The sequence below is a fragment of the Lepisosteus oculatus genome, chromosome 4 (assembly GCF_040954835.1).
Source record: "Lepisosteus oculatus isolate fLepOcu1 chromosome 4, fLepOcu1.hap2, whole genome shotgun sequence".
Classification (NCBI taxonomy): Eukaryota; Metazoa; Chordata; class Actinopteri; order Semionotiformes; family Lepisosteidae; genus Lepisosteus; species Lepisosteus oculatus.
This window is the reverse complement of record NC_090699.1, coordinates 56,374,578-56,400,720: the sequence shown is the minus strand read 5'-3', so window position 1 is coordinate 56,400,720 and position 26,143 is coordinate 56,374,578. Positions and strand designations below refer to the sequence as shown.

Genomic DNA, 26,143 nt, shown 5'->3' with positions numbered 1-26,143 from the left:
AGGGCCTTCTCCTGCTATGCCCCCAAGCTCTGGAACTCCTTGCCCAAGGATATTAGAGAGTCACCTTCTCTAAACTCCTTCAAATCCAGACTCAAAACCCTCCTTTTCAGAAAAGCCTTTACTTAACTGCTTCCATTCTTCACCCCTCTGCTCTTCTTAATACCATCTTCCACGGTCTCCTCTATTGTTATTGTTGTATTGTTGTAATTATAATTGTGTCCTGTCTTGTGAAATTTTCTTATTTATTGTTGTAGTCTTCTTATTTATTGTTATTGTCATCCTGTAAAGCGCTTTGAGAAGCCACCTTTAAAGGCGCTATATAAAATAAAGTTTATTATTATTATTATTATTATTATTATTATCTGTGAAGTGATAAACCTGACTGGTGTAAACCACATACTGACTTGGCTTAGTTCTTATTTAGTAATGTCCACCCAGTTGTTGAAACCATGACGTGATTTTCTAGAATTAGGAAATAGCTGAATCCATGACGAAAGCGTAGAACATCTATAAATGAATAATTGTAGCGGTACATTTTTATCTTATACATTTGTATAAATTACATTCCACTGTTAAATGATATTTAATTGCTTTTGCAATTACTACTACATCATTAAGTCACGAAAGCAAAGCCGCAGGCCAGGGCGCAAAAAAAAGTGTATTCCCGTCGTGTTCAGTGATTTTCATGTAATTGCTTCTTTCGAAACCCACGGAAAGATTTTTTTGCTACCGGCTAGTTACAGGAACCCATGATTGACGGGCACTAGGACAGCAGCAGAGAAGCCCACCTCTCTCACAGTGACAAGCAGTTGAACTGTCTAGAGCCGAGCAGAGCCCTACTCCTGACAGTCAGCAGGCAGCTCTTCCTGTAATAATATCCTCGCTTGTACACTTCTGACCGGCTGCTGGAGTTCCCTTCTTGCTCCCTGGACGCTGGGAATGGCGTTCATGGAGAAACCGTCCGCGGGTAAGATCCTGCTGGACGACACCGTGCCGCTGACAGCCGTGATCGAGGCGAGTCAGAGCTTGCAGTCCCACACGGTAAGCGAGCGAAGCGGCGGAAACGGAGAGCGGAGTTCGGGGATACGGAGCCCAGGCCGCCGAGAGCTGGGGCGGTTCTTTAAATTGTTTAACGTACCACCCTCGGTGTCGCGTTTTGTATATGCTGTTAATGAACTTGACAGCACGACTGGCAGAAAACCAACAGTTCAGACAATTACACTTTTAACCATTCAACAGTGCAGAGTTTCATAATCTGGATTTAGCGGTGAAAGAAGTACAGTAACGTGATGCGCATTTCGAAGTATCAGTCATTTCTTAACTCCAGCAAGTCATTCAAACGAATTCTGGTTATATTATCAGAGGATTTATTTGCTTCAGTCATCACTTACTATTCTAGATTATGTACCTTCACTGGAAACCATTTTTAAATTTATTTTGCCAGATTTATTTGCTGTATCTTTTCATTTTAGGTGTAGTATTCGTACCTAGCTTCGACGTAACATTAGTGTAAACCACGCATACTGGAACGATTCCAGTTCCCTACTGGGAATCGCTAGTCATCACTTTTTGGTTAATTATTTATCATCTTACGATGTAGAAACGATATTATACTGATTCAGAATTAAACTGCTAAGAGGAACTGCGGGCTCATTCTGGTGTCTGCCTGGCCGTTGACTGTTTTTCTTGCTTTCTTGGAGTTTTTACATCTGTGCTGTTCTTTCCGGTAAAATTCTCAAAAGCAAAGTGAAATCCTTTGCAGTCTAGAAAGAGTTTTATTATGCTATTCTTTCAACGCTGATTTGGAAAAACAGGGAAATCGGAAAATGGGCCTCTTACTACTCTGCTAACCTGAACAGTCAAACCTGTTTCCGATGTCAACTGCAAACACCAGTTCTGTACAGAGAAGGAATTTCTCTTGTTATAAAGACTTGAATCGGCATTTACTGGATCTGTTAGGTTTGCACTTGTCAGTAAAGCTTCTTCCTCCTTAAAAATTATTGTAGTTTCATAAATGTTGAGTGATTCAAATCTAGGTCTTGTAGGGTTTTTTTTTGTGTCAGTTTTGTCCAGATAGGAAATGAGACTGATTTTCCTGAAATGCATGTTAACATTCATCCCCATACTCTCCTGGAAAGGCAGGGTTGTTGTTAAGTTGTGAGACAAGGAGATCAGAATACTCATTTACAGTTAATGGTGTGAAACATTAACATCTAGTGCTACAGTAATAAGTCTGCTTCACGCTGATTAAATGATCAGTGCTTTGGGTCGCTGAAACCACGTTTGATTTGCATTAACTCTGATGCATACAGTGATGAATATTAACCTGGGCTACCATTTGTCAGAAAAATATATTCTGGTTAGAAAAACTGTGTTTTTTCTAATTTATTTTGCATTTTAGTCCATTTAGTACATTTAAGTTGTTTTATATGAATGCACATCTCTTTCAAACAACACAGGTGCACAGATGCACAACAGTAAAATTATGGTGCACTCAGTGTTGATTAAACTTTTACGAGCGAGACTAGGAAGACTGGGTTTTGAGTTTGACAACAGATGAAATGTGTTCGAATCAACGTTACAGTGAGGTCCCAGATGTGTTAGACATGGAAAAAACAGAAGTGTTGTGTGTAAAATGTCTTTATCATTGCACGTGTTTTGTAACATCTTAAATATTTGTAAAGCACTCGAAAAGCAAGAACAGTGTAAGATTATTTTCGGAAATGACATGCAATAAAACATCAAGCTATGAATCCTCTTAAAGTTTGGAAAATGTGCTTTTAAGTTGTGTGAGCCTGTACAGTGTTACAGAAGGTTAACAGATCATAGAACTAAATGATCTCAGGACAATTTTCCTGCCGTGTTGGAAACTTCCTTTGACACAAGCTGTGTGGCATATGGAGTTCCCAAGACCTCAGCAGAACCTAATCACATGTCAAATGCTTTTTGTAATGTTTGTTTGAAGGCAACATTGTAAAATGTATTGTATAAGGCAGAAGCAAGATGATAACAAATGTGAAGGCCACTACTTCCTGTAGTTTTGTGACTGAAGAGAAGCAGACATCAGCATGATTCTTGTCACCACATTTTTTATGATCCGAGGTTACGGAGTGCTGGGGTAGCATTTGTAGATACACTGCATTTCACTAAATGAAACAGTCTAAAGAAGCTTATTTCCACAAATTCGCCTCTTCCCCTTCTAATACCCTCTTCCTAAAAGCATCACAAAAATTAAGATGTCAGACAGTTGTAGGTCTGATGCTGAGCTTCACCTTTCTTTTTCTTTTCAAGGAGTATATTATTCGTGTACAGAGAGGTGTGTCCACAGAAAACAGCTGGCAGGTAAGCAGAAATGGACTTGGTTAGCATAAGGTGCAGGGAGTAAAGGAGCAGATCCAGCCACCTTCTTGAAGGCCGAGGGATTTGTTTGTTGAATCTTCCAATACTGTGCAGCCAGCAACAAGTAAAAACCTCCAAAACAAAGATCTTGTACTATTATTTTTATTTGATCCTGGAATACAGTTGCCATAGGTAGATTTGTTTTTTAATAACAATGTAAAGATATCCTTACTCTTTTATAGTGCTTTTCTGGACAGTGAGGTTATATTTCCTCTTAAACACCCAACAGTATGACCTTAACTCAATTACAAAAGAGACCTCTGATTTTTAGCATATCTTGACCCTCTGAAGTTCCAACAATGAACACATATCAAAATTCAGTCAGACATAAAAAGACTTTAGTATGCCCTCCTGAGTCTACTAGATTTAGAATCCCTAAGATTTTGCTTTTCGAAATTCCTTTTAATGGTCATAGCCATGATACACTGTCATCCTGTTTATTTCTTTCCATTAGGTCAGCTTACAGATAGTAAATTGCTTTTCTGTAAAAGGCTGTCTGGCTTTGTTTACTGCAAACCCATGGTAGCGCCTTGTGCAATTTTACCATAATTGGATTTCAAAGGATTACCTTTGTTAAGGGAAAGAATGTCCTTTTTCTATTATTGACAAAGAATAATGCAAAAAGAAATGTTCTCTTTTTGTAACAGGCTTTTTTTGTCCACAGTACTAAAATGTTTGTGTACTTTCTTAGGTCATAAGAAGATACAGTGATTTTGACATGCTGAACAATAGCTTATTGGTGAGAACTTTTTCAGTTTTATTGTTTTTCACAGTAATTGCTTGGGTTGAATTGTAAATCATATAATGTACTGTAGGTGCTATATAATGCTGCTAGAGCAGAATAATACAGGATTGTTTTGTGTTCTTCAAAACCGGAAAGAGATTTTAGATTTATTTTTAGAAAATCTGTTTTATTTCTTCTTAATGTTCTTAATTGTTCTGACAAGTGGATTACTCTTGCGGGGATCAGTGAGTGGTTGTATTATTTTGGATAGGTAATGTGCCCTAAAGCTTTGGCAAACACATTGCCGCTGTGAGACCTACTGTATGTGAGGTGTCTGCCCCAGCTCTTTCTGAATTTTCTCTCACCCTGTTCCCTTTTTCTATACAGATCTCTGGCCTCAGTCTGCCCCTTCCTCCCAAAAAGCTGATCGGGAACATGGACCGAGAGTTCATCGCAGAGAGACAAAAGGGTCTCCAAACCTACTTGAACTTTATAACAACACATCACATCCTGTCCAGCTGCGAGCTGGTCAAGAAGTTTCTGGACACCAGCAATTACTCAGCAAACTACACAGGTGGGCAGAAATATACATTGCTGGAGGATGAGTGGATGAGTCAATCGCCTGCTTATTTTGGCTCAGGAGTGTATTGGTATGCCATGTGTACAGATGCATGTTGGAGTTGATGTAAAGAGAAGGTGGAGAAACCAGCAATTCCCAAATCATGTTAATGAGGTACAATCCAAACCTTTTTATTTTAGTACAGTTTGCAGTACAGTAAATGCGTGGGCTCCACATGTATTTGTATATTGTATATAACTGTATACATGTGCTATCAGTTTTTTTGCCATTTTATTTACTCTCCCTTTTATTTAACCATTACTTTCAGGCTGTTCTACTTATAATGGAAGGAAAATTTAATTTGAAGCCTCTTTCTAATCATTCTGTTGACCACATCTGTCCTATTGAAAAGTTCCGAGTGTTTTTGGTTTGGTGTTCTATAAACGCTTGTCAGTTTCCGCTGTGCATTATACCAGAGATACTAATCCTTATTTTTCCCCTGTCTACAGAAATTGCCCTACAGCAGGTTTCCATGTTCTTCAGATCTGATCCGAAGTGGGAGGTGGTAGAACCATTAAAAGACATAGGTGAGATAGTTTGCAATACTCCTAGATTCCCCCTTTAGTGTTTTATTGTTAATTGTGCTCTTCACTTAAATTATGTTTTGCATAATGCATGCGTGTCTATTTTGGAGGCATATAAAATCTGCTGGGTTTTTTTTTACCGTCTGTTAGAGAGACCAGATTATTATTATCGGCTATCGAGTACGACATTAGCTTCCTTATCTCTGTGCTGTTGAATTTTAAGTGGGTTGTTTTGCCATTGTAACACAACCGTTTTCTTGCCTCATTAAGGTATTTTAAAACACTCTTTTTATGCCCAGACCTCTTCTTTAAGAAAACACGATGAACAACCTTAAAGCAGGATTCGGTGAAGGGAGGCAAATTGTGAAGGAATGAGTGTGGCACCCCATCTAGTTTGGCAAAGGAGAAGCAGTTCTTTAGTAAATATTGAGTCTGGAGAGACGAATCATAAGGCTGTTATAGTGTTGTAACAGGAATGCCATTGACAAGTGCACAGAACTATATTATATTCGCCATAATTATCAGTCTTATTGCGTTTCAGTTTGGCATGTAGGAAGACATCTTCCCATTCTTATTCTGCTTTCGTTACTCAAAAAGGCTTTTATACTTTTAATTACTGTGTGATTGCATTGTTGTGGGTTGTTAACTCTTGTTCTATGTTATGAAGGATGGAGGATACGGAAGAGGTTTTTCCTAATTAAAAACAAAGATCAGCCCAAGGAACGTCAAGTCCTTAATTGGGTGAGTGACGTGTTTCATACTATATATTCTCTGCAGCTCGCTCTACATTTACAGTGTACATAAGAGAGCTCAGTCACCAGATGTATAGAGACTGTGTAGTACAAGATTGCCTAGAATTCCTGATTTCAGCTATTGATCTTAGATGAAAGACAGAATTTTAAATAAACAAAATACAAGGTCTTTTTCTTGGGAAGGGGGCCAGTTTTGCTTTTTTCAGTGTTGTATATACTTGACTGGAGATTATATGAAACCTTCAGGTAACAGCACATAACATTCGATAGTCGTTAATTATGGCCTTTCATCTCAAGTGAGGATTAGGAGTTTAAGATAACAGGTTTTGCTGGTCCTTTTCTTGCAGGCTGACCTGGGTCCTGACAAATTTCTGTCTGACAAAGACCTTCAGTCCACAATGAAGCTTCTGCCCACTGTGTCAGTAAGTACAGTACCCCGCATTTGTTAACTATTAAGAAAACGAATACATCTTTACATTCTTGACTCTTTTATTAAACAATTTGCAATGCAGTGATAATGCTATTCTCTCTTAGTAGTTTACGAGTGAGTAGGTTAATAAGACCTGAACAGAATCACAATTCACTGTCACAAATTGCAAATAACCCCGTTTTGTTAGGTGCTCTGTCTTAAAAAAAGTTGCTCTATAGTTTATATTCATTGGCTTCACAGACCAAATAAAGTCTTTCAAGACTTGTCATGAGACATCGTATTAACTGGGATCATTAAGATTGATTTTAAACTACATGTGAAAGATGACTTTGAAACAGGGAATAATAATAATATCAACAATAATAATAATTCCTTATAATTGTATTCAGTAGAGCTTTTCTGGACACTCCACTCAAAGTACTTTACAGTTAACAGGGACTCTCCTCTACCACCAGCAATGTGCAGCCCCCACCTGGATGATGCACTAGTATGCTGAAAGCACATCAGCTGTCAGTCGAGAGGAGAACAGAGTGATGAAGCCAATTAATAGATGGTTATCATTAGGAGGCCACGATAGGTAAAGGCCAGAGGGAAGTTTAGCCAGGGCATCGGTTACTCTTTTCAAGAAACGCCTTGCGATTTTTAATGACCAAGGAGAGTCAGGTCCTCGTGTTTGAGGTACGAAAGATGGCACCTTTTTTACATAAAAGTGTCCCCATCACTTTACTGAGGCATGAGGACCCACACAGACTGCAGGGTGAGCACTCCCTACTGGTCTTACCGACACATGTTCCAGCTGCAGCCTTAGCTTTCCTAAGAGATCTGCCATCGTGGTACTGGCCTGCTGAGCTCCAGTGGGCTCCTAGTTGTGAGTTGTATGGGGATGTAGCTGCTGGCTCCGGAAGTATCCTGTGCCTGTGAAGCAGCATAAAGTTTTGTTTTGCCAGATGGACTTAGTTTTAGGCAGCGGTCTTAACTGGAAACAGTCGGAAGCTTAATGTGCTGTGGATTCAAAAGAAAACACTCTGGGCAGCTGAGAAAAGAGACAGTCCTGAAACACAACATTCTGGGGAGAAGCACAAGGGAGAAAACTCATTGAATTGATTCTGACATAACTTTGAAACCCTTTCTCTCTGCTATCAGAATAACCTGATAAATATCAAGCTTTAGGTTCCTGCAGGGATATAATCCATTGCTAAGGCCTATCTCATGTTCTGCAAATCCCTCAGAAAAGAAGTGCATTACAGTGTTAACCTTGTGCTAATGAGGCTTTTGTGTGCTATCCCTCCGGGTTATTGATGGCTTATCATTTAGATTCACATTTGATGCTGACCTTGAAACAGAACTTTGAAGCAGACAACACTTAAAAAAATCTGTCGCAAATTCATTATAGATGTTTACTGCATTAGTCTGAAAACTGGCGTGTTTTCCTGGTCTCTGATTCACAAAGTGCTGCATTTTTTCAATTTCTCATCTTCTCCTTAGAAAAACTGCTTTAGGGTTAAAAAAACCAGGAGTGTCTCGGCTGTAGTCCTGTGAATGTCCCATGACTTCACTTGATTATGTTTGTGATTTAGCTTGTGGATGACATAAACACATGCTACAGTATGAAGAAAGATTGTATTTTCAGTTGCTGTCCCAGAGAATATGTGATCGAGTAGACTTTTATCTTGCAGAAATAGACTCATTTTAATATATAGATGCTTTGAAATTACCACCAAAATATTACAAGCACACTAATACCTTTGATTCAGTACAATAAATGAAAACTTACCTTGGTGTATGAAAGTAAGTTTAAGAGTGGAAATAAAAGTGCTGACTGTCCTGCAAGACATAATATAGACTGGAAGCAAAATAACAGAAAGTACAGTCTACTGAGGTTTGGAGCTTCGTTCTGGGACCTGGAAGATGGCCAGAGTCCAAATGGCTTAAACTTGTCGGCTTTCAAAGTTAAGGTTCACTAGGTCTGGGTAAAAGGTGAAGCCAGGGTTCCTAGCCTGAGAACCTGGACTGATGCCAACATCATCAGCACTCAAACTGATATTGACGCTGTTGTAGAGTTGATAATTAGAAGGTAATGATTAGTATCACTTCAGTCTTGTCAGAATACATCTATAAAAATATGAGGGTGCATCCTTTAACAAAACCTAAGCCGTGTTACAAGCCAGATAGTGCTAGATTAACATTGTGATTTCTGCAGATATTCGTTTCTATTTGTATGCTGATTACACACAACTTTTTGTCATACCTACGAAGAATCTGACCCCATGGTTACCAACAAACCAAAGTGAATGGTATCAAGAACAAAGCTCTGCAAGATGTCAGATGTGACACTTTTTTGCAAAGAGGAGCACGTTGTTTTCCTTTATGTAGGTGAGGTTTATTGAAACATATTAGTAGGTTAAACACCACTGAAGAAATCCTTGAACTTAAAATTCCTTCTTTGTTGAAATGTTCTGTGTGCTGTAATGTGAAGTGCCTAAGATTCCCTGTCATACAATAATGTGGTTGGAACTCATACTGCAGAGCCCGCTTGCTTCCTGCAAAGATGGGACAGAAGGATGTCTCAAAATTGGATCTCTTGATTTCCGCAGCGCCAGTGGCAGGGTGTGGCTTTGACGACAGTTGGGATACAAGCTAGCACCTAGCAAAATGTTTTATTGCTTTTTCTTTTCCAGCATCCCTTCATTTGCCCTGTTACCTTTGCTACAGCGAGCGAGTCCTCGGCGCTGGTGATCAGGATGTTCGGCGAGAAAGGCACGCTGAGAGATCACATATGTAAGGTAAGCTGCTTCATGCCTCTCTCAGCAGGCCTCAGAACTTCACGCCAGCTTGCCCTGCTTTTCACTAATGCATTTTCTCATCTTGCCTTTGTCGTTTGTCAGTGGCACCTCGTATTCTTGCTACGAAATCGCGTCGCACAACTTTCTTTTGTCAAGATGATGATTATTTTTTTATTATTTTCATTCCATTCCCTGGTATGTAAAGGAGCTTGATGACATTTTTGGAATTACATTGATTCCGGTGTAGGTACCAGAACCTGGGATTCATTTAATTCTTTGAAATATCAGCTCTATGAAATGTTTCCCCTTGTTAGCCTCAAACACTTTTTTTTATTAAGAGTTTTTGACTGAGTTCCATGAGAGTTTACATTTCTTATATTATTGCAGAGCCAATGCTATATAATAATATATGTAACATATCATACTATGTACGCGTCATTTCATAAAAAAGCAGTTATGATTTGAGAGAAACAAAAACACTAATTTTCGGTGCACCTCTAATTCACTAGTGCTTTGAGTGTTGAAATCCCAAAATGTGGCTCATAACAGAGAATCTAAGAAGAACTGATTTTATATGACAAGGTATGAGAATAGAAGAGTTCATTCCATGAACAAAATGCATACATTTTATTTGTGTTTATTTGTGAATTTACATTATGGTCAACCTGCTTCCTTCATGCTTATTTCTTGCTTCTTTTTTATTTTCATGACTTCCCCCACCCTTCCTGTTGTTTCAAAATGCACCCTGATGTGATTTGGCTGAGCATGATCACACTTGTTTACAGCAGTGCCAGAAGCAGCCAGTGCTGAGATAAATTGCTATCTAATCCAATCCTTGTCTGTTATTAAATGTAGAAGAATATCCAGAATGCTTAGTAAATTCTTGCAGCTGATACACTGAAATCATAAAATGTAAGATTATGTTTTAGATTGGTTAGTGTTTAGTATGCAATTTTAAAGCAAGTCTTCAGTGATTCTGTCTGTTGTCTTTCTTTAAAGGCAAAACCAAAAGAGCCTTTCTTGAAGAAGTACTGTAATCCCAAGAAAATCCAGGGCCTGGAACTCCAGCAAATTAGGACATTTGGAAGACAGATATTAGAGGTACGGTATAAATACATTCTCTTGCATTTTTTTATTGTCCTTCGGTTTATTGCACGGTTTTGCCCTTGAGAAAAATACTTTCTGATGTTCTGACTTAAGGCATAATTTTCGACGCAACCAAAACAAAGTTTATTTTCAAAACAAGTTTGTAATTGTATATACGTCTGTTATCATGCAGTATATCAGTCAAGCTTAATACTGAAAAAATGGGTACATAGAATTCTTCTGGTTAAACCCATGATCTGTGCTGTTCTAAGATTGGCTTATGGTTTTGATGTGTCAATTAGATCTGGATTTCAAGAGCATAGGAAGATCTTGTGAGTTATGGGGGAGTAGTTTATTAGTGTGACTGATCACATCTGAAAGAATTACACATCAGCATTGAGTTATTTAAGGATGAACTATTAAATCTCTATAGCCTGGTAGTATTTTCCCAGTTATACTTAAGATAATCAATGTTATTCTTAGGCCCCAGGATACCACATTTCACCTTTCACTTATGATGGGATTTACTGTGTAGTCACAGCTTGGAGAATTACGAATGTAAGATCAATTCATTAAAAAAAACAGACACAAGATTGAACCAAGAAACTTCTGTATAGTCCAGACCATCGAGTCTTATTTCGTTACCGGGAAAGTTCAGAAACAATACGGCAAAATAAGAATACAGTACTTATAAAACAGAGGCATGCAGGGGAAAGCCAAAATGGCTTTGGAAAAGGAAGTTAAGTTTAAAAAATAGCTAACTAGCTTTTGATTACCGTCTATTAAAGGTTAATTCTCAAAATGAAAAGCCATAAGAGTGTCATCATGAAGCATCATCTTAAGGGTCCTAACCTGTATGGAGGTACTGTAAGCTGTGGTTTACATTCTGACCTAGTTTGCCAACTAGTTAAATCTACAGGTGATAAACAATAGGGAAAACTGAAATATCAGAATTAATTTTGAATTCACTGAATTTGTGTTACTGAGATTTATTAACCAGTCTGAGAAATTGGAACTGCACTTCCCCTTTAATTAAGGGACATTATGCTTAAATTTGCCCTGTCTAGCATTACAGAAATTGTGAGGCAGTTCCAGGTATGTAAGTGCCTGAGTATATAATATCTTAAGGGGTCTAAACAGGGCCAACCAAGGTGAGTATTTCCAGATCTGCAGCAAAATGAGGACTCCGGGTCACAAAAATCTAAAAGATCTCATTTACTAGGGAAATCGGAGACAGTTCTTTACATAAAAAGTTGTAGATATCTGGAATACGCTTTCCACCTAGGTGATTAATGCCCAAGCTCTAGGCTCCTTCAGGAAATGACTAGACAACATTTTAGATTCACTTAGCTACTAAACTGCCAAAATAAACAAAAAGACCTCCTCTTGTTGGCAGCCTTTCTTCGTATGTTCTTGTTTTTTTTTAATAACAGCCTCCAGCCTGTCTTTTAGAGTCATTAAGAACATGGCCTGAGCAAACTGTCTTTATGTTGTAGGCAGAGAGGGAATGCCTTTTTCACAGTTCCGATGGCGACTGACTTGCACACATGCACGTGACCTCTGTGCTCATTACAGCTCATTACAGCGTTCCTAAAGGCCTCTGGCGTTCGTGTGTGGTGGTGTGTGCTTGTCAGAGGTGCTTTTCATCGTTGCCCATTATCTTCAGTGCTCTCAAAGTAGAAGTACAGTGAATATAAAGTGTGCCTCACAACCCTGTCTCCTGTTTTCTAACTAAAAAAATGTAACTGTTTTATGTTGTTCCTTACATTCCTCTCTTTTATTTTTTTTTCTGCTTGTAGGTCCTTAAATTTCTTCATGACAAGGGATTTCCATATGGCCACCTCCACGCATCTAATATCTTGTTAGATGGAGACACCTGCAAGTTGCTAGACATAGAAAATACTTTGCTTGGACTTCCTTCTTACTACAGACCTCATGCAACGCAGTTCAGGAAAATCAATGTAAGTAAGGATGGAAAAGTACTTTTTGTGCTCTTGCTCTATTGCTCTGTGCTCCATTTTTCGTGTAACTTATTAGAATCCTATCCTGTGCCCTTTTGTTATAGGAGACTTTTTTTTCCTACATGAAGATGTGAAGTTTTATCTCCACATTATTGTGGAGGTGTAGCGACTTATACACATTATCTTGCAAAGTCTTCTCCAAACAAGCTGAATGGATGTGTGGAGATGAAAACGACGTGTGTTGAAAGCAAAGTTTTTTTTTATTTAAAGTTTTTTTTTATTGAACAGTTCTCGGTCTAGCTGCAGAATTTGTAATAAGAAAATAACAGGGGCGGATGCTTTTCTATATTGCATTATTACACATATTGGCTAAACTGTGCCTTGCTGAAGAAGATTTAAATCAAAGAGGAGTGTAGGAGGTGCAAGGTCTGAGTCAATGCAGAGTTTCGTCATAGCTATAACAGTTGAAAATGGAGACTAAAGAAATTTTAGTAACGACAATACTGCACCTCTTACAAGGTCTTCATTGCTGTTCGTTGCTGCCCTTTGAATGAGAAGTTAATTTGTGGTTCTGACTGCTTGGTCATTAAAAAATCAGTAGTTTGAAAGAGGTAGGGGTATGATCCCCAATGTCTTGGCTAAATTCCACACAATCTGGCCTTGCTTAAATCTCCTGTTTATTTCAATTGCTGTATTCTCCCTATTCACTGACCCATCTGATCTGCTGTGCAGTGGGGCCGCAGGTGCAGAGCAGTTGTTTGTCATTTATACAGGTGGTTGCTGCACTGCGATGGTAAATAAAACGAGCCTCTTCCTATGTCTACATAGGAATTTTCAGATGTTTTGGGATGAAAATTGCTACACACATGCAAAAAAATTGTTATATTAGACATTTTTATTGAGTTTGTTCCTTGAATGTTAATTGTTTGAATGTGCCGTTTGGAATATTTTTTAGACAACAGAAGACATTGACGTTTACTCTTTTGGGCACTTGCTGTATGAAATGACGTATGGGAGACCTCCAGATGCGGTTCCAGTTGACTGTTTTCCACCTGCTCCCTCCACGTCCATAGGTCAGTCCAGAAAAGGCCTTACTGTTATATAGCCTGCTTTGCCAACACGCAATTCACAGGTATTTCCTTTCCAGCAGTTAGGAAACCTGAACTGGATTAATCAATTCACTTCTGCGGTCATGTTTGCTTTGTATATTCTTCTATATCTTTGGTAAAGGAATCAGTTGTGTGGAAATATAATGGAAGTAGGGAAATTTAAACAGGTTAGTAAAGCATCATTGAAAACTTATGGTTTCTCTGTGTATTAGTGTCCCTCCAGTGAGTGGATAAGTACGTCTAAACAAGGAGCTTTACTGTGTGAGTCCTGTTTATCTTCAAGCTGTCAAAAACAGCAAAAAAATGGCACGGAAGTTCTTCTTCCCCAAACTCTTATGTAGCGTAGCATAATAAACAAAACACAATTTGCAAAGGCAGTATATGGAAATTTCGGTAGTACAGCCGTGTCTCGGATGTATTCATTACTCTGCTGCCCCTTTGGGTGATGTTAATGTCTGTAACTCCCATCTGTGAAATTGAATTTCTGGTTGTCTTACAGTGTCTGTGTTGCAATCCATCCTCTCCACCGAAGCCTGCAAAGCTGGAATGCCAGCTGTTTCCCAGCTCTTGCAAAATCCGTAAGTTAGCCTGAGGTATTTCTTAGAAATTAGGATGTGACTGTAAGGTCACTAGTTCTATTTAAGTCCTTGCTTGTTCCATGGACCATCTACAACAGTGGTTCCCAGTTCTTTTCCTAGAGCACTGCAATCTTGTAGGTTTTCAGTCCAGCGCGACTCTTAACCTGCTTGAATTATTGGCGTAATTGGAGAAGTTGATCAGATTTTCCCAGGTCTTCAGTTGTTACTTATTCATAGAGAGCTAGAAAACGTGCAGAAATGTGTTCCTCCGAGACGGGAGAGGGAAGCCCTGATCTCCAGGCTTGAGTACTCACAGCCTCACTTTGTTCTAGAGGTGAATTTGTATGTGCAGTGGCTAGGGAGCTGCATAAATTACTTATTCTATATATCAAAAGACTAAGTGACTAATGACTAGGGGAAAGTATCAAATAGAATTTTACTGTTCGATCTATAGTGTAGAAAATCTTTTTCTAATTAAATCTAGAAACAAATTGCAACATGTATGCTGCTTAAATATTTATGGCAGGTAAATCTATAAAGTTCCAAGGAAAAAGGGTTATATACAGTACTGTTATACATTTAAGCTGCAAACATGGGTGTGACAGTGTTACAGGTATTTCCTCAATAAAAAGCCTAAGGAATTGTTATCATGTGCATTATATAAATTGACCCTTTTTTATCCTTGTTTTTGGATATACTGTATATACATTCTGTAATACCACAGAACATTTTTTTTTCTTTTTCTAGGCTTTTTAGTGATATTCTGTTATTCAACTCGGAGAGACCCCAATTCAAGGTGAGAAGGAATAGCTTTTATCTGAATGAGCCGCATAGTATCAAAAACAATATTCACATAATGTGCAGGACATTTACTCCTGCTTCTTTAATACCTACAGTATGTATACAGTATATGGGTGGAGCGGTGGCTCTGTGGCTAAGGATCTGCGCCTGTGACTGGAAGGTTGCGGGTTCAAATGCCGTACAATGGCAGATCCTGCGCTCTGACCCCAAGCTTCTCTCCTTGTCTGTGTGTCTGTGTCTCCATGGAGAAAAGCTGGGGTATGCGAAAAGAGGAATTCCTAATGCAAGAAATTGTATAGGGCTAATAAAGAAACATTATTATTATTACATTATTACTATTATTATTATTATCATTATATAACCTGTTATAGAATGTGCAATGCCTTTTTCTTACAAACAGTCCACAGGATCTTATAATGACCAACTAGTATTGAAACTGGGTTAACATCCCACTGTATTCAACTGCATCATATAATTATTTTGTCAATGAAATTGCAGATTTCAACTAAATTAAAGGATGCCTTGAAGAGTGCTAAAGAAAACCTGGAAAGAAGACTGCAGGAAGAACAAAAAATGGTGAGCTCAGTTTTCCTCCCCCAGCCTGTTAGCTGTGGGGGAATTGAAACCAGAGCCTCAGGACTATGTTTTTGTAATATTAAATATGTCCGAGGCTCATGTCAGCATGAGCGTTTGTTTTTGCAAGAAAGTTGTGGCAGAGCATATTCAGCAATCACATTTGCATGTTTCATTTTCTCTCTCAGATTCACCAGCACAGGAGACTAACCAGGGCGCAGTCTCATCATGGCTCAGAAGAGGAGAAGAAGAAAAGAAAGATTTTGGCAAGAAAGGCAAGAAAGTTTTAGTTAATTGAAAAACATAGTAGTAATGATACAATGGCAAAATCATCTTTTTTTTTTATAAAGCTGTCCTTTTTTGGATCCGAGCTGTCAACCTTTAGAAGTTTAGCTGCTTGTGCCTTTAAACAGGTCCAGGGTTTGAAAAAGCAAGCCTGGAACTGGTTTCATTTTTGTTTTGTTAGTGATTGGCACAAGATCTTTTGACATGCTTGTACATCTAATCCTTCCGTTTCTGACTGTTTTGAAAGAATTTATTAGAGGTCAAAGAAAAGAACAGCATGTCCTGTTTCTTCTTTAACAGAAATCCCGACAGTCGGCATACGAAAATGAGGAAGATCTCTCTATGAAATGTAACAACTCAAACAATTCTGGTACGTAATGATCGATTCTTTAAAGTTGCAAAGTTTGAAACCATTGTTATAATGAGTATTTTTTATAAATGAACATGATTATTAAAGGTGAATGTTAATATATCAGACAGCTTTGTTGTTAATTTTAATGTCTGTGTATGATGAAAACTGTGGAGCACAGTTGTCCCATTGTGTATACACACCTACGCGACACCCTTCAAAGTTATGTGCATCAGTTAAAAACTTGTTCTTTGTTCACGTGGATAATATAAGCAAGTTTCTAAACAAGAAAAGGCCATTCAGTTTATATTTTAAATTTGATAATAGCTTATACTATAGCTTGATACCTGGCTCTCAAACTGTACAACCATTTCTTGAAACAAATGATGGTGTCAGTTTTGCTGTAGATTCTTAAGCAATGGAGTGAATTTATTCTTAAAGAATTTGAATGCTGTAATCGGGTCCCCAGTACAGTTCTCTTGCTGTTCAAGACTACAATGATGCAGTTATTTTGGCCTGCCTTTTAGCCTGGAGATGTATCCGATTGCTGGACTGAGCAATCAGACTGAAACATCAGTTGCTTTTCTGCAGCATGATAATCAAACTTGTACATTGTATTCAGTTTGGGGTCTTACTTGTGCATGGTACATTTTTAATATAGCATTCTCCCATTTAAATTTTTAATACACTTTTTCATTCTATATCCTTACTATTTTATTACTACACCATATTATCTAGAAGGCATAAATGATCTGTCAGCTTTGCCACCTAAGTGCCTCTCGCTCTGTATCTTATATGTGTTCTGCATTATTTATTGTTACATGTGATGTTTTTTCTAACTGTACTGTATGCAAAACCATGTACTTGGCATTTAATGTAGAAATCTGCTCAGGGTTGAATACTATTTAAATATTTTGGAATTTCCTTAAAATGTTAAACAGACTAAAGCCTATTCAAAATCTGAATATGTATTTTTGTTTTGCCTGTATTGGTTGTAGCATATTATAATTTAAGTAAATTCGGATTAGGGCCACATTCAACTAAGGAGGAAAAGGCTCCCCCTGATGGTGTTATGCCACAGTGGAGATCTCTATATACTTACTGTAATTAAATATAAGCAACTTACCATAAAGAAAATACTTTCACCACAGTTGAAAAAAATCCAAGCTTAAGTTGAATTTTGTTAACACCAAATATGTGTTCTACATTTTGGAACAAAGGACAAAATTTCATCCATTCTCTCATAATCATCATCATAGCCATCCTCATTCTTACAGCATGTTGACAAGTATAAACCTGTCAAGTGTTATTTAATTTAGGTTTATTCTTAAAACCTGTGCTGTGCTTGATATATTTTTTCAAAATATTTTTTCCACATTTTAGTTTAATTTTTAATTAAACTGACAGGCATGTTTCGTTACAGTTTAAACTTCTGGCAGCAATTGCAATTGGATACAGATTACTAAAGTGGTATATATGCAATACAGTATATCCAAAATATACAATAAATAAATCAAGGGTGTCCTGTTGTGATCACGACAGGTTTACAGATCTCTTATGAGTTTTAACCTTGTGATAAGATGTGTGTTTGGGGTTTTTTTCCAGCCGAGCCCTCAGTAGCACCTTTTAACCCTTAACTTAATAATAAGAAGAATTTGAACTGTCTGTTCCTGGCTCTTATTCATGTTTTTGGGCATTAAATTAAATGCTTGAAAGAAAATGCAGATGTTCCAGTGAAGACACTTCTTAGATAAAGGCTCCGGTGTTCTAATGAGGGCGGGATGGAATGAAAACCCGGGACCAGGATTGGGAACCGCTGGTTTAAGCAAAGATGCCATTCAGTGATGAAATGCGAAGTTTACATGAAAGAAATGAAACAACAAAATCTTAGAAGAACTAAGGCCCAGCAGCTGTGTGAACTTTGATGTGTCTCATCCCTCTGTGCAGGCTCAGGAGCCAGCTCTCCCCTGACATCTCCCTCCTCTCCAACTCCACCACCCACAGCAGGTAATACCCAGGCTGTCCTGCTTCAAACACTTGGGCTCACACTCTCAGTTAATCTGTTAGATTAGCACTACCAGGTAACTGTGCGTAACTCGAGGCTTAATTCAGGAAGTGCATTGTACAATATGTGTTTTCCTTTTTTAATTCCAGTGTTTTTGACCATCTGTTGCTTGTGTGATGTTAACAATGACCTTAATATGCCGATTCATAACAGAACAAAGTTTCTTTTAATAGCCACAGTTAGATTATAGTATAAAAGTAATTTTACTTATATAGTATGTCTTTAGTAACATCAGGACTAATTGTTAAATTCTGAACTAGTCAGGACATGTGTAAGTAGTATTGAGTTGTTGGTTAAACAAAGTTTGATAGAATAAAGGGATCATTTGTTTAGATATTATTTTACATGCAGGGGCTACAAAATCTGCAGAACAGTTTCTAATTAATGTTTTCACAGGATGTACATTGCGACACTGCTGCTGTTAGGTGCAATAAAACAGCTATCAATTACAGTGTGTGAAAATCAAACCACAAAACAAAGCCTAAGTTCCTCTTTGAGCTCCTAACCAACTTCTTCTGTTCCTTCACCATACACACCGGGCAGCTAAGTCTCTATCGGAGACGTCTACCAGAACTCATGGTTCCACCTAGGATCCATCCATCAATTTTCGGCCAGTAGCTTCTTAGTCGCTTCTTCCCCTGCTTCCTGGTTTTTAAATCACCTGACCAATTATCTTCTCCCCAGTGGTCAGGTGTGTCGTTGTTAGCAGCTCATTCTTTGCAGCATACTGGGGAATGTGCTTTAGACAAAGATCTCTGTCTTGTCTGAACCTACCAAACCCTTACAATGTGGACAACTACTGTAATATGAAGTGCTGTATGCAGTATATATGTCTTTGCATGAAGGGCATCAAACTTTTGAGCTAACTGAAAGGCTTATCTAAACTCAAACCATATCATACAGAATACAGATACAGCTCTAAAGATTTAGTCCAGGTTTCCATCCATTTAGAGCTTTTCATAATATTTTGTATATAAAATAAACCATTTTTAGTTTAACAACTCAGAATTACACCACAGCAGGTCCTAATACCTTGTAAATCTGTAGGTTCCTACACTAAGCAAAACGTCCGCCTGTGTGAAATTCTTTTCATTGCGGGCATTCTTTTTTAAAATCCCTCAAATATGTATTTTGCTAACATGTATATACAGTATACTAACAATTATTTAAAAAATAAAGGCCCCCTGATTCCTGAAATACCCATTGAATTCCCTTGATAATGGGCAACCATAACTATAAAACCATAAAATGTGCATCTTTTCCCTTTGACACCTCTATCAAACTTTGATTTCACCACAGAACTAATCTAATAGTCAACTTTGTTGTGCGTTCTGATTCTGTTCAAGCTGTAATGAACAATAACGTTTTCTTGCCTCTCTTTTCCTCCTGTGCTGTCTTCAAAGTAGAGCATGCTCCATTTTGAACATGTGTGGGGTAAAGTAATTTCATACTGATTTCTTTGCATTTTAAAGCTGCAATATCTCTGACTCAGTTACCTGTATAATGGATTGGCCCAATTTTCTTGCCTCAATCTGTTTTGAGCTCCTGTCTTTAAAAAGAGAAATGAAAACATAAAACCATGTAAATAGTGATCTATTTGCAAGTTAGAATTCTTGTTTCTAGATATTCATTACACTTCACTTCCTTTACTAATTGCTGTTCTTGACAGAGATTAGGAGATTTATGTTCTTAAAAGGAAGCATAGGGAAGTAACTGTGCATAGAATTTTTTAAAGCTTTACAAAATAATTTAAGTTAGAATATCTTTTTTAGCAGGTAAAACCATGGTAAAATATATGTACATGTAAGAGTTTAAGCAGTCCATTAATCGCTACTTTATTTGGAGTCCTGGGACATTTGGATGTGTAGCAGCAGATTGTAGAGACGGGCACATTTCAGTCAATAATTCGCAACTTTATTTGGAGTAATGGGACATTTGGATGTGTAGCAGCAGATTGTAGAGACAGGCACATTTCCATTGGAAGTATTACAATATACTGTATGCAGGTGTCTCAATTCAGTAGGTCTTATAGCTCACCCTAATTCTCCTGTTTCTAAAGATCAGGAAAATTAGGAAATTATTGATCAATTAAGAGAATAATGTGCTCAATTAAGGAACTCTGGTTCTTGGGAACTGTTCATTTATTTTCTAAATTGTTTTAAATGACTTGACAAATCACCCCTTTAGGTGATCACAGTTAAATTGTTCCAAGACTTTATAAATTGATGATTTCATGGTGGCCTGTAAAAGCTACTGGAGTGTAACTCTCCAGGAGCATGGTTAGGAAATCCGGTTGTGATGGAAGGAAACACTTGTTCATTCTGATATTTCAGAGCCTGGGTCAATATCCCCTTTCATCCCATTGACGGATTATTTTAAATGAGGAATTTATGAATTAATCAAAAAGCTGTAATGTTATAAACATGATCCTCTTGTACATTTCCCTTTCTCCATTTAAAAAGCAGGAGCCAGTTACAGTCGTACCTTCAGAAGAAACTCCAGTATTTGGCCTTAAGATATGACATGTAAACAGAATATAATACTTGTGGTCAGAAGGGATTATGCACCTTTAAAACGTGTCGCAATCAGCAAGGTGATCAACTTAAGACACACATTTGTTATGCTGGAAAGCATTATAAATCCAGTTTTAATCATTTCTGCAATATTTTGAAATACCCAATTGAAGACATACACGAGAAGGATATAACATCTCACAAGTGCCTTAATGGTGTGTTCTCAGGTTTGTGATCACATTGTGTTGTCTGTGACACCTGAATGGTTTTTGTTCAGGGGGGTTTGCAAAAAGGAAAGATTTTCCCTTTACCATATTATTAGCTTTTAGCTTTATTTAAATTTGGTACTATTGTCTTATGTACTAGGATTTAGAAACCAAGGTTTGTTTGCCATTTATCCTTGTTGATTTGTCCAGGAAAAGGCAGTAACAGCAGATAAAGGTCCTAATAGTATATTAAGAATTTACTATAAGTTCCCAGGCTTTTGATTTTAGAAATACGTGAAACAGCTTGGTGTAGGTGTGCGATTTTATACAGTCTAATCTTTCCTGTTTAATTTCTCTGTAATAGTTGGCTGCTGGATTGCAATCTACAGCTGTTTCTTCTGAAATTTCTGTTTCGGTGAAACCCCTGTTAGGCATATTTCAGTGTACAGTCGTTCACCCAGGCACTGCCCGCTTTCAAGCAACAGTTAACAGTAGTTTTACATTAAAGTATGTTAATATATATATGAGTATTATTCACTAATAAGTAAGAAATAAGGTCTGGGAATATGAAACAGGATAAAGGGAAGTGACTTGGATTTAGCACTTCCATCCATGAGATTCTACAAGAAGAAAGAAACAAGGATAAATGGCTCTATCATTCCTCAATATTCACTCATTCCCATTTTGATTTGTAAAAGCATGAAAAAGCACACCTGTTTTTGCTAACCCCCTACAATGATATTATACTGTGTTTCTTATTCAATGCTCATTGATTGATTTGCATTTTTTTATTTCATCACTATTAATAAAAACTATTCATAAAAAATGAATCAAAACTCATGTCGAGATCAGGTTGATTAAAAAAGGTACCTCATCTTTATTTTTCAATGACCCTGACACAGTCTCCGCCTTTGAGTGACAGTGCCCTTTTTAGACCTGAACGAAAAGTAAATCATTCCGTAACACGGGTTTTTCATTCAAGCCTCTCTTCCGTATGTTCCGCATTGTAATGCTTGCTTCTCCGATTTAAACAGGAGTGCCGCCAGCACCCCCTCCCCCTCCTCCTCCTCCTCCTCCTCCACTGAATGAGCCAGGCCTGTGCCAGTCACCCCTCTTGCCTGTGAGTGACCCAGGCCGGGGGGCCCTGCTGGGCTCCATTCAGAACTTCGCCAAAGGAAGACTGAGGAAAGCCGAAATCAAAGACCGCAGTAACCCCCTCATCTGACAGGCTTACACACTGCCCATGTGGTTCTCACTCTGCTGTCTTGCGTTTCTCTCTTCTGGTAACTGTTGTTCTGTTGACCACTTTTTCCTAGTTTTTTTTTTTGTAAAGAGTGTAATTACAAAACGTTACTTTTGATCAACTTGAATACACTTGTGCCACCGGGGGAAGTTAGGTTACACTTGGGGAGACGTTAAGGAACACTAGCCCGTCGACTGTACTTTACTGTGTGGTTCAGCTGGAGCGCTTTGTGTATGTGCAGCTTCCAGCGAGAGTGCTTGAGAATGTGGCTGTTTGGGAGTACTTGAAGCAGTGGATGTCTATACAAGCGCTCAGCCAAGGTATAGCTGCAAATTAAAAAGGGTGAAACTGAAGTCTCTGTGCTCAGTCACATTGAATTTTATTAACCCCTGTTCCGTTTTTTCCTCATCATTGAATTTCTAAGAAAGCCGATGTCCTAAGTACACGTATGTTTTATATCAGACATCCCGTATCACCTCTGAAGGCACTGAGCCCCTTTTCTTTGCCCTGACAGTGATTTATGCTAAAGGAGAATGGCTTGTTTTTCACTGTTACATTTCATTCTTCTCACAAAGGAAAGAAGGCTGCATATGTAAAGGGTTCCTGGGTTCTGCCAGAGCCGTGTCAGGCTGAGTGCCAGTTTGTATTGCCACCATGAGAAAAATTAGTGTACCTATTTCTGGATTTAATTCTGGCTTCTCTTGGTGAAGTGTGATAAATGCATCTTTAAAGATCTCAGCTCAAAGGATAGGTCAGAAAAAGAAAGGCCCATTGGGATGATCCGGCACATATATGTGTAATTGGAGTCATTTTCAGCACTTCTGTGTTTTATTGATGTACCCTGGTCACTTCTATGTATACACATTCAGATAAGCAAAACCCTATGTTGTACTAAAATAATTTTAAATACATGAACACAGCATGTCCTCTTTAAAATGTAAATTAATTAAAAAAAACAACACAAACAGGCCTTGTCAACACCTTAGTGAAAAATGAATTTAAACTGCTGTTGTTCATCCCTTATTTTCACTGCTGTACCAAGGGGCTTTTAAAACCAACACTTTAAAATATAGGAAATGAAGGGTCCCAGAGGAGTAGAGTTTGAACTGAACTAGCACAATCCCATACTCTTCTGTTGTCTCCTTACAGACAATTGAGTACCAGTAGAATCCAATCTTTCACACCACCTTTTCAAATATATTATACACTGCTGACAGACACTCACATGTCAAAAGCAGTCTGCTGCTTTTTAGATCAAGATTGTTTTTTTTTTATTTATTGCAACCTGGTTTTGTTAAATTATTGAATGCTTGCATATACATGTTGCATATTCCGTGTTTTAATTCATATGATACAAGGCAAAGATGCTTTGTTTACCAATTAAAAATGTTTGGTTTTTCCCATGGGAAGTTCATTTTTTAGAAAATTGGAAGGTGTCTTAATATCTGCCTCGTTGTGATTATAGTAATCATATTGAAAAACTGTGCAACAAGAACATCATTCATTTTAGATTCAGTTATAGCATGTTTCACAAAATGTATGTCCAATACAAAAATGGAAAAGCTTAATACTTTTTCACCAACTTAGCTGTTCTTGATTTTAATTTCAGCATGTTGTTTAGCTACTTCCACCATTATTGCTTTTCCTGGCTCTTTTACTCGAATAAATAGAAAGCATCTGTGATTGGTTTTGACAGATTAACAGGTGTTATTTTCTGGTTTGATTGATGATCCGTGTGTTCAAAGAAAATAAATGAACAAATTCAAAATCTCATTAAGAGTCTTGCCATGTAGAGGCAATTAGGGGCAGGTAAGCAAACTCCAAATGACCTGTCTAATCTACGTCTGACAATTTGGCATTGTGCATCATGCAAGCAGGCATGAATGATCATGCAGGAGACTGACATTTATATCACCAATAGACGTACTTTGCTAAAAATGGACATTTACAGTTTTGAAGTTGGTCTATTCAGTGACTGTACTCTACAATTCATGAATCTAGCCATTTGGTCCATGCATTTTAAGACAGATTATATTGTACTTTATGTCCGAAAAGCAGAGATCATCATTGCTTCAAGTACATGTACTGTGTGAGTGCAGAGCTACAGTATCTAGTTGCAGGCCAGTATACACATGCTCTGTTTTGGTGTAATGAGGTAGTAAAATTTAGAGCTCTGTTGTAATATGTTAATGATTTAATTTGCGGACTACTTTCATGCTTGTGTTGTGCATCTGAAAGCATAACTCCCTAGTGTTTTGTACTTGCAAGAGAGCAAGTGAATGATTCAATTTTGACACAAAAAGTAAAGCCTTAGACTTATAAAGAGATGCCCGCAAATGTTAGTTCTGGGATTTCCATTCATTGGCATCATTGGGAAGCCTTAAAAAATGCATGTTAGTCTTGATATTTTTCTGACCTACTGTATAAGCAACTTATTCTTTTTTAATTGATTTTTTTATATTTTGCTTTGGAGTTGGGCACCTGGCAAAACAAGCCATTCTCTTACAGCATACATTTGGACTGTGGTTCAGTTTAGAGTTCACCTTCTAACTTTTCTTGGGGAAATGTAACAAAGTGCATAAAAATGCCATTTTTGCAAACCTTTTTGTGATGTATTTTTTGTCACAAGTGCTTAAGATATTTTTCTTCCTTAGAATTAAACATTTTATCTATAATTATATAGAGATTATCATTGTGATGTATATATGTACAAATCTTTCATGTACCTGTGGAAAAAAATCTGTCAGACTATTTTATTAAAATAATGGATGAACCTTCTTTGCCTTGTTTTTTGTATAAGCCTCATAACACACACTAGAGAAAAAAAAGAAACTGGAAACGAGAATTAATCAAGAAGAGGTACATGAATGCCAAATTTCTTCACTGTCACAGTAATTATATGAAACATCTTAAGTATAATTAGTGTAAATACAGTATATCGCATGATTTGGACTTATGAACTACTCTTAATATGAAATGAAGTTGAACTCTACTTCATTTTGGAAAACAGATGTTTTCCAAAGTAAAATTCTGTTAACAATTATATTAATTTATAGCAAAAGATACACTAATAATAATTCCTTACACTTATATAGCACTTTTCTGGACACTCCACTCAAAGCGCATTACAGGTAATGGGGACTCCCCTCCACCACCACCCACCTGGATGATGCGACAGCAGTCATAGTGTGCCAGAACGCTCACCACACACCAGCTCTCAGTGGGGAGGAGAACAGAGTGATGAAGCCAATTCATAGATGGGGATTATTAGGAGGCCGTGATTGGTAAAGGCCAATGGCCAATTAGCTTTCCCAGGAGGTGTCCCATCCAGATACTTCAGTGGGTTGCCAGTTGTGCGTTGTAGGGTGATATAGCTGCTCGCCAAATGTGGTGCAATGTTTGTTTGTTGTTTCAGGATTAAGACAAGTTCACCCATTATTCAATACTATACCTATCTACTTTCAGTTCTGACAGTTCTGTCACCCACTTCCCACAAGGCAATCTATATATGCAGTAACCTGTGTTACTACATTAGGAGCATCACAGAGGCTGGCCTTGGAACTATTGTGTCTTGAAATTTAAGTGCTGTTGGTTACATGCAGTGTCATATACTTCACTGCAAAATAACAGCTGAAACCAAATACTGCATAAATTCTGTGGCCAATGAAACTGCAAGCAGGTGGATGAGTTAGGCAATCATTAATACAACTAAGCTGATTAAAGTCTGGGTTAATTAAGAGATAAGGTAAGATAAGACAAGACTTTATTGATCCCGTAGGGAAATTGATGATTACCTTTAAAATAAAAAAGACTGTACTATTTTTCAAACATTTGTGCAACATTTTATGGACACCTGTTTGGTAGCCTATTTGTATCATGCCACAAAATGTAATTGCACACTGTGCAAATACTTTGTATTTTAAACATAGATATAGAGTATTATTACAGATTAGAGTAATATTATGCATAGATCAATTGTTGTCTCAAGCAACGCAGGGAGAAGAAATGTATTGCTCCCGAAACCGAACCAGCCAGCCTTAATTAAAACAGTGGCTCACATTGTCCTTGGAATGAATTCAATCTTTTGCTGTCACAAATTGAGACTTCCGCTTCCTTTACCGAAAGAAGGGCAGTGATTGGTTC

General features: G+C 37.7%; 1 protein-coding gene across 4 annotated transcripts; it reads left to right on the top strand.

Annotated features, from left to right (window-relative positions):
- Window positions 1-754: 754 nt before the first annotated feature.
- Window positions 755-24,777, top strand: pxk (PX domain containing serine/threonine kinase). 4 transcript variants are annotated; one of them, XM_015347998.2, is made up of 19 exons: window positions 755-1,041; window positions 3,292-3,342; window positions 4,091-4,138; window positions 4,511-4,697; window positions 5,192-5,269; window positions 5,934-6,007; window positions 6,366-6,440; window positions 9,127-9,231; window positions 10,231-10,332; window positions 12,117-12,278; window positions 13,234-13,351; window positions 13,887-13,965; window positions 14,713-14,761; window positions 15,265-15,342; window positions 15,528-15,614; window positions 15,925-15,994; window positions 17,921-17,980; window positions 19,442-19,472; window positions 21,792-21,880. In XM_015347998.2, the coding sequence occupies exons 1-18, from the start codon at window positions 940-942 to the stop codon at window positions 19,459-19,461; spliced, it is 1,545 nt and encodes a 514-aa protein (XP_015203484.1). In that variant the 5' UTR covers window positions 755-939; the 3' UTR covers window positions 19,462-19,472; window positions 21,792-21,880. The 4 variants fall into 4 exon arrangements, with proteins under 4 accessions (XP_015203484.1, XP_015203483.1, XP_015203485.1 ...); XM_015347999.2 differs by having other exon boundaries at window positions 756-1,041; window positions 19,445-19,472; XM_015347997.2 differs by having other exon boundaries at window positions 19,442-21,886.
- The last annotated feature ends 1,366 nt before the right edge of the window (window positions 24,778-26,143 follow it).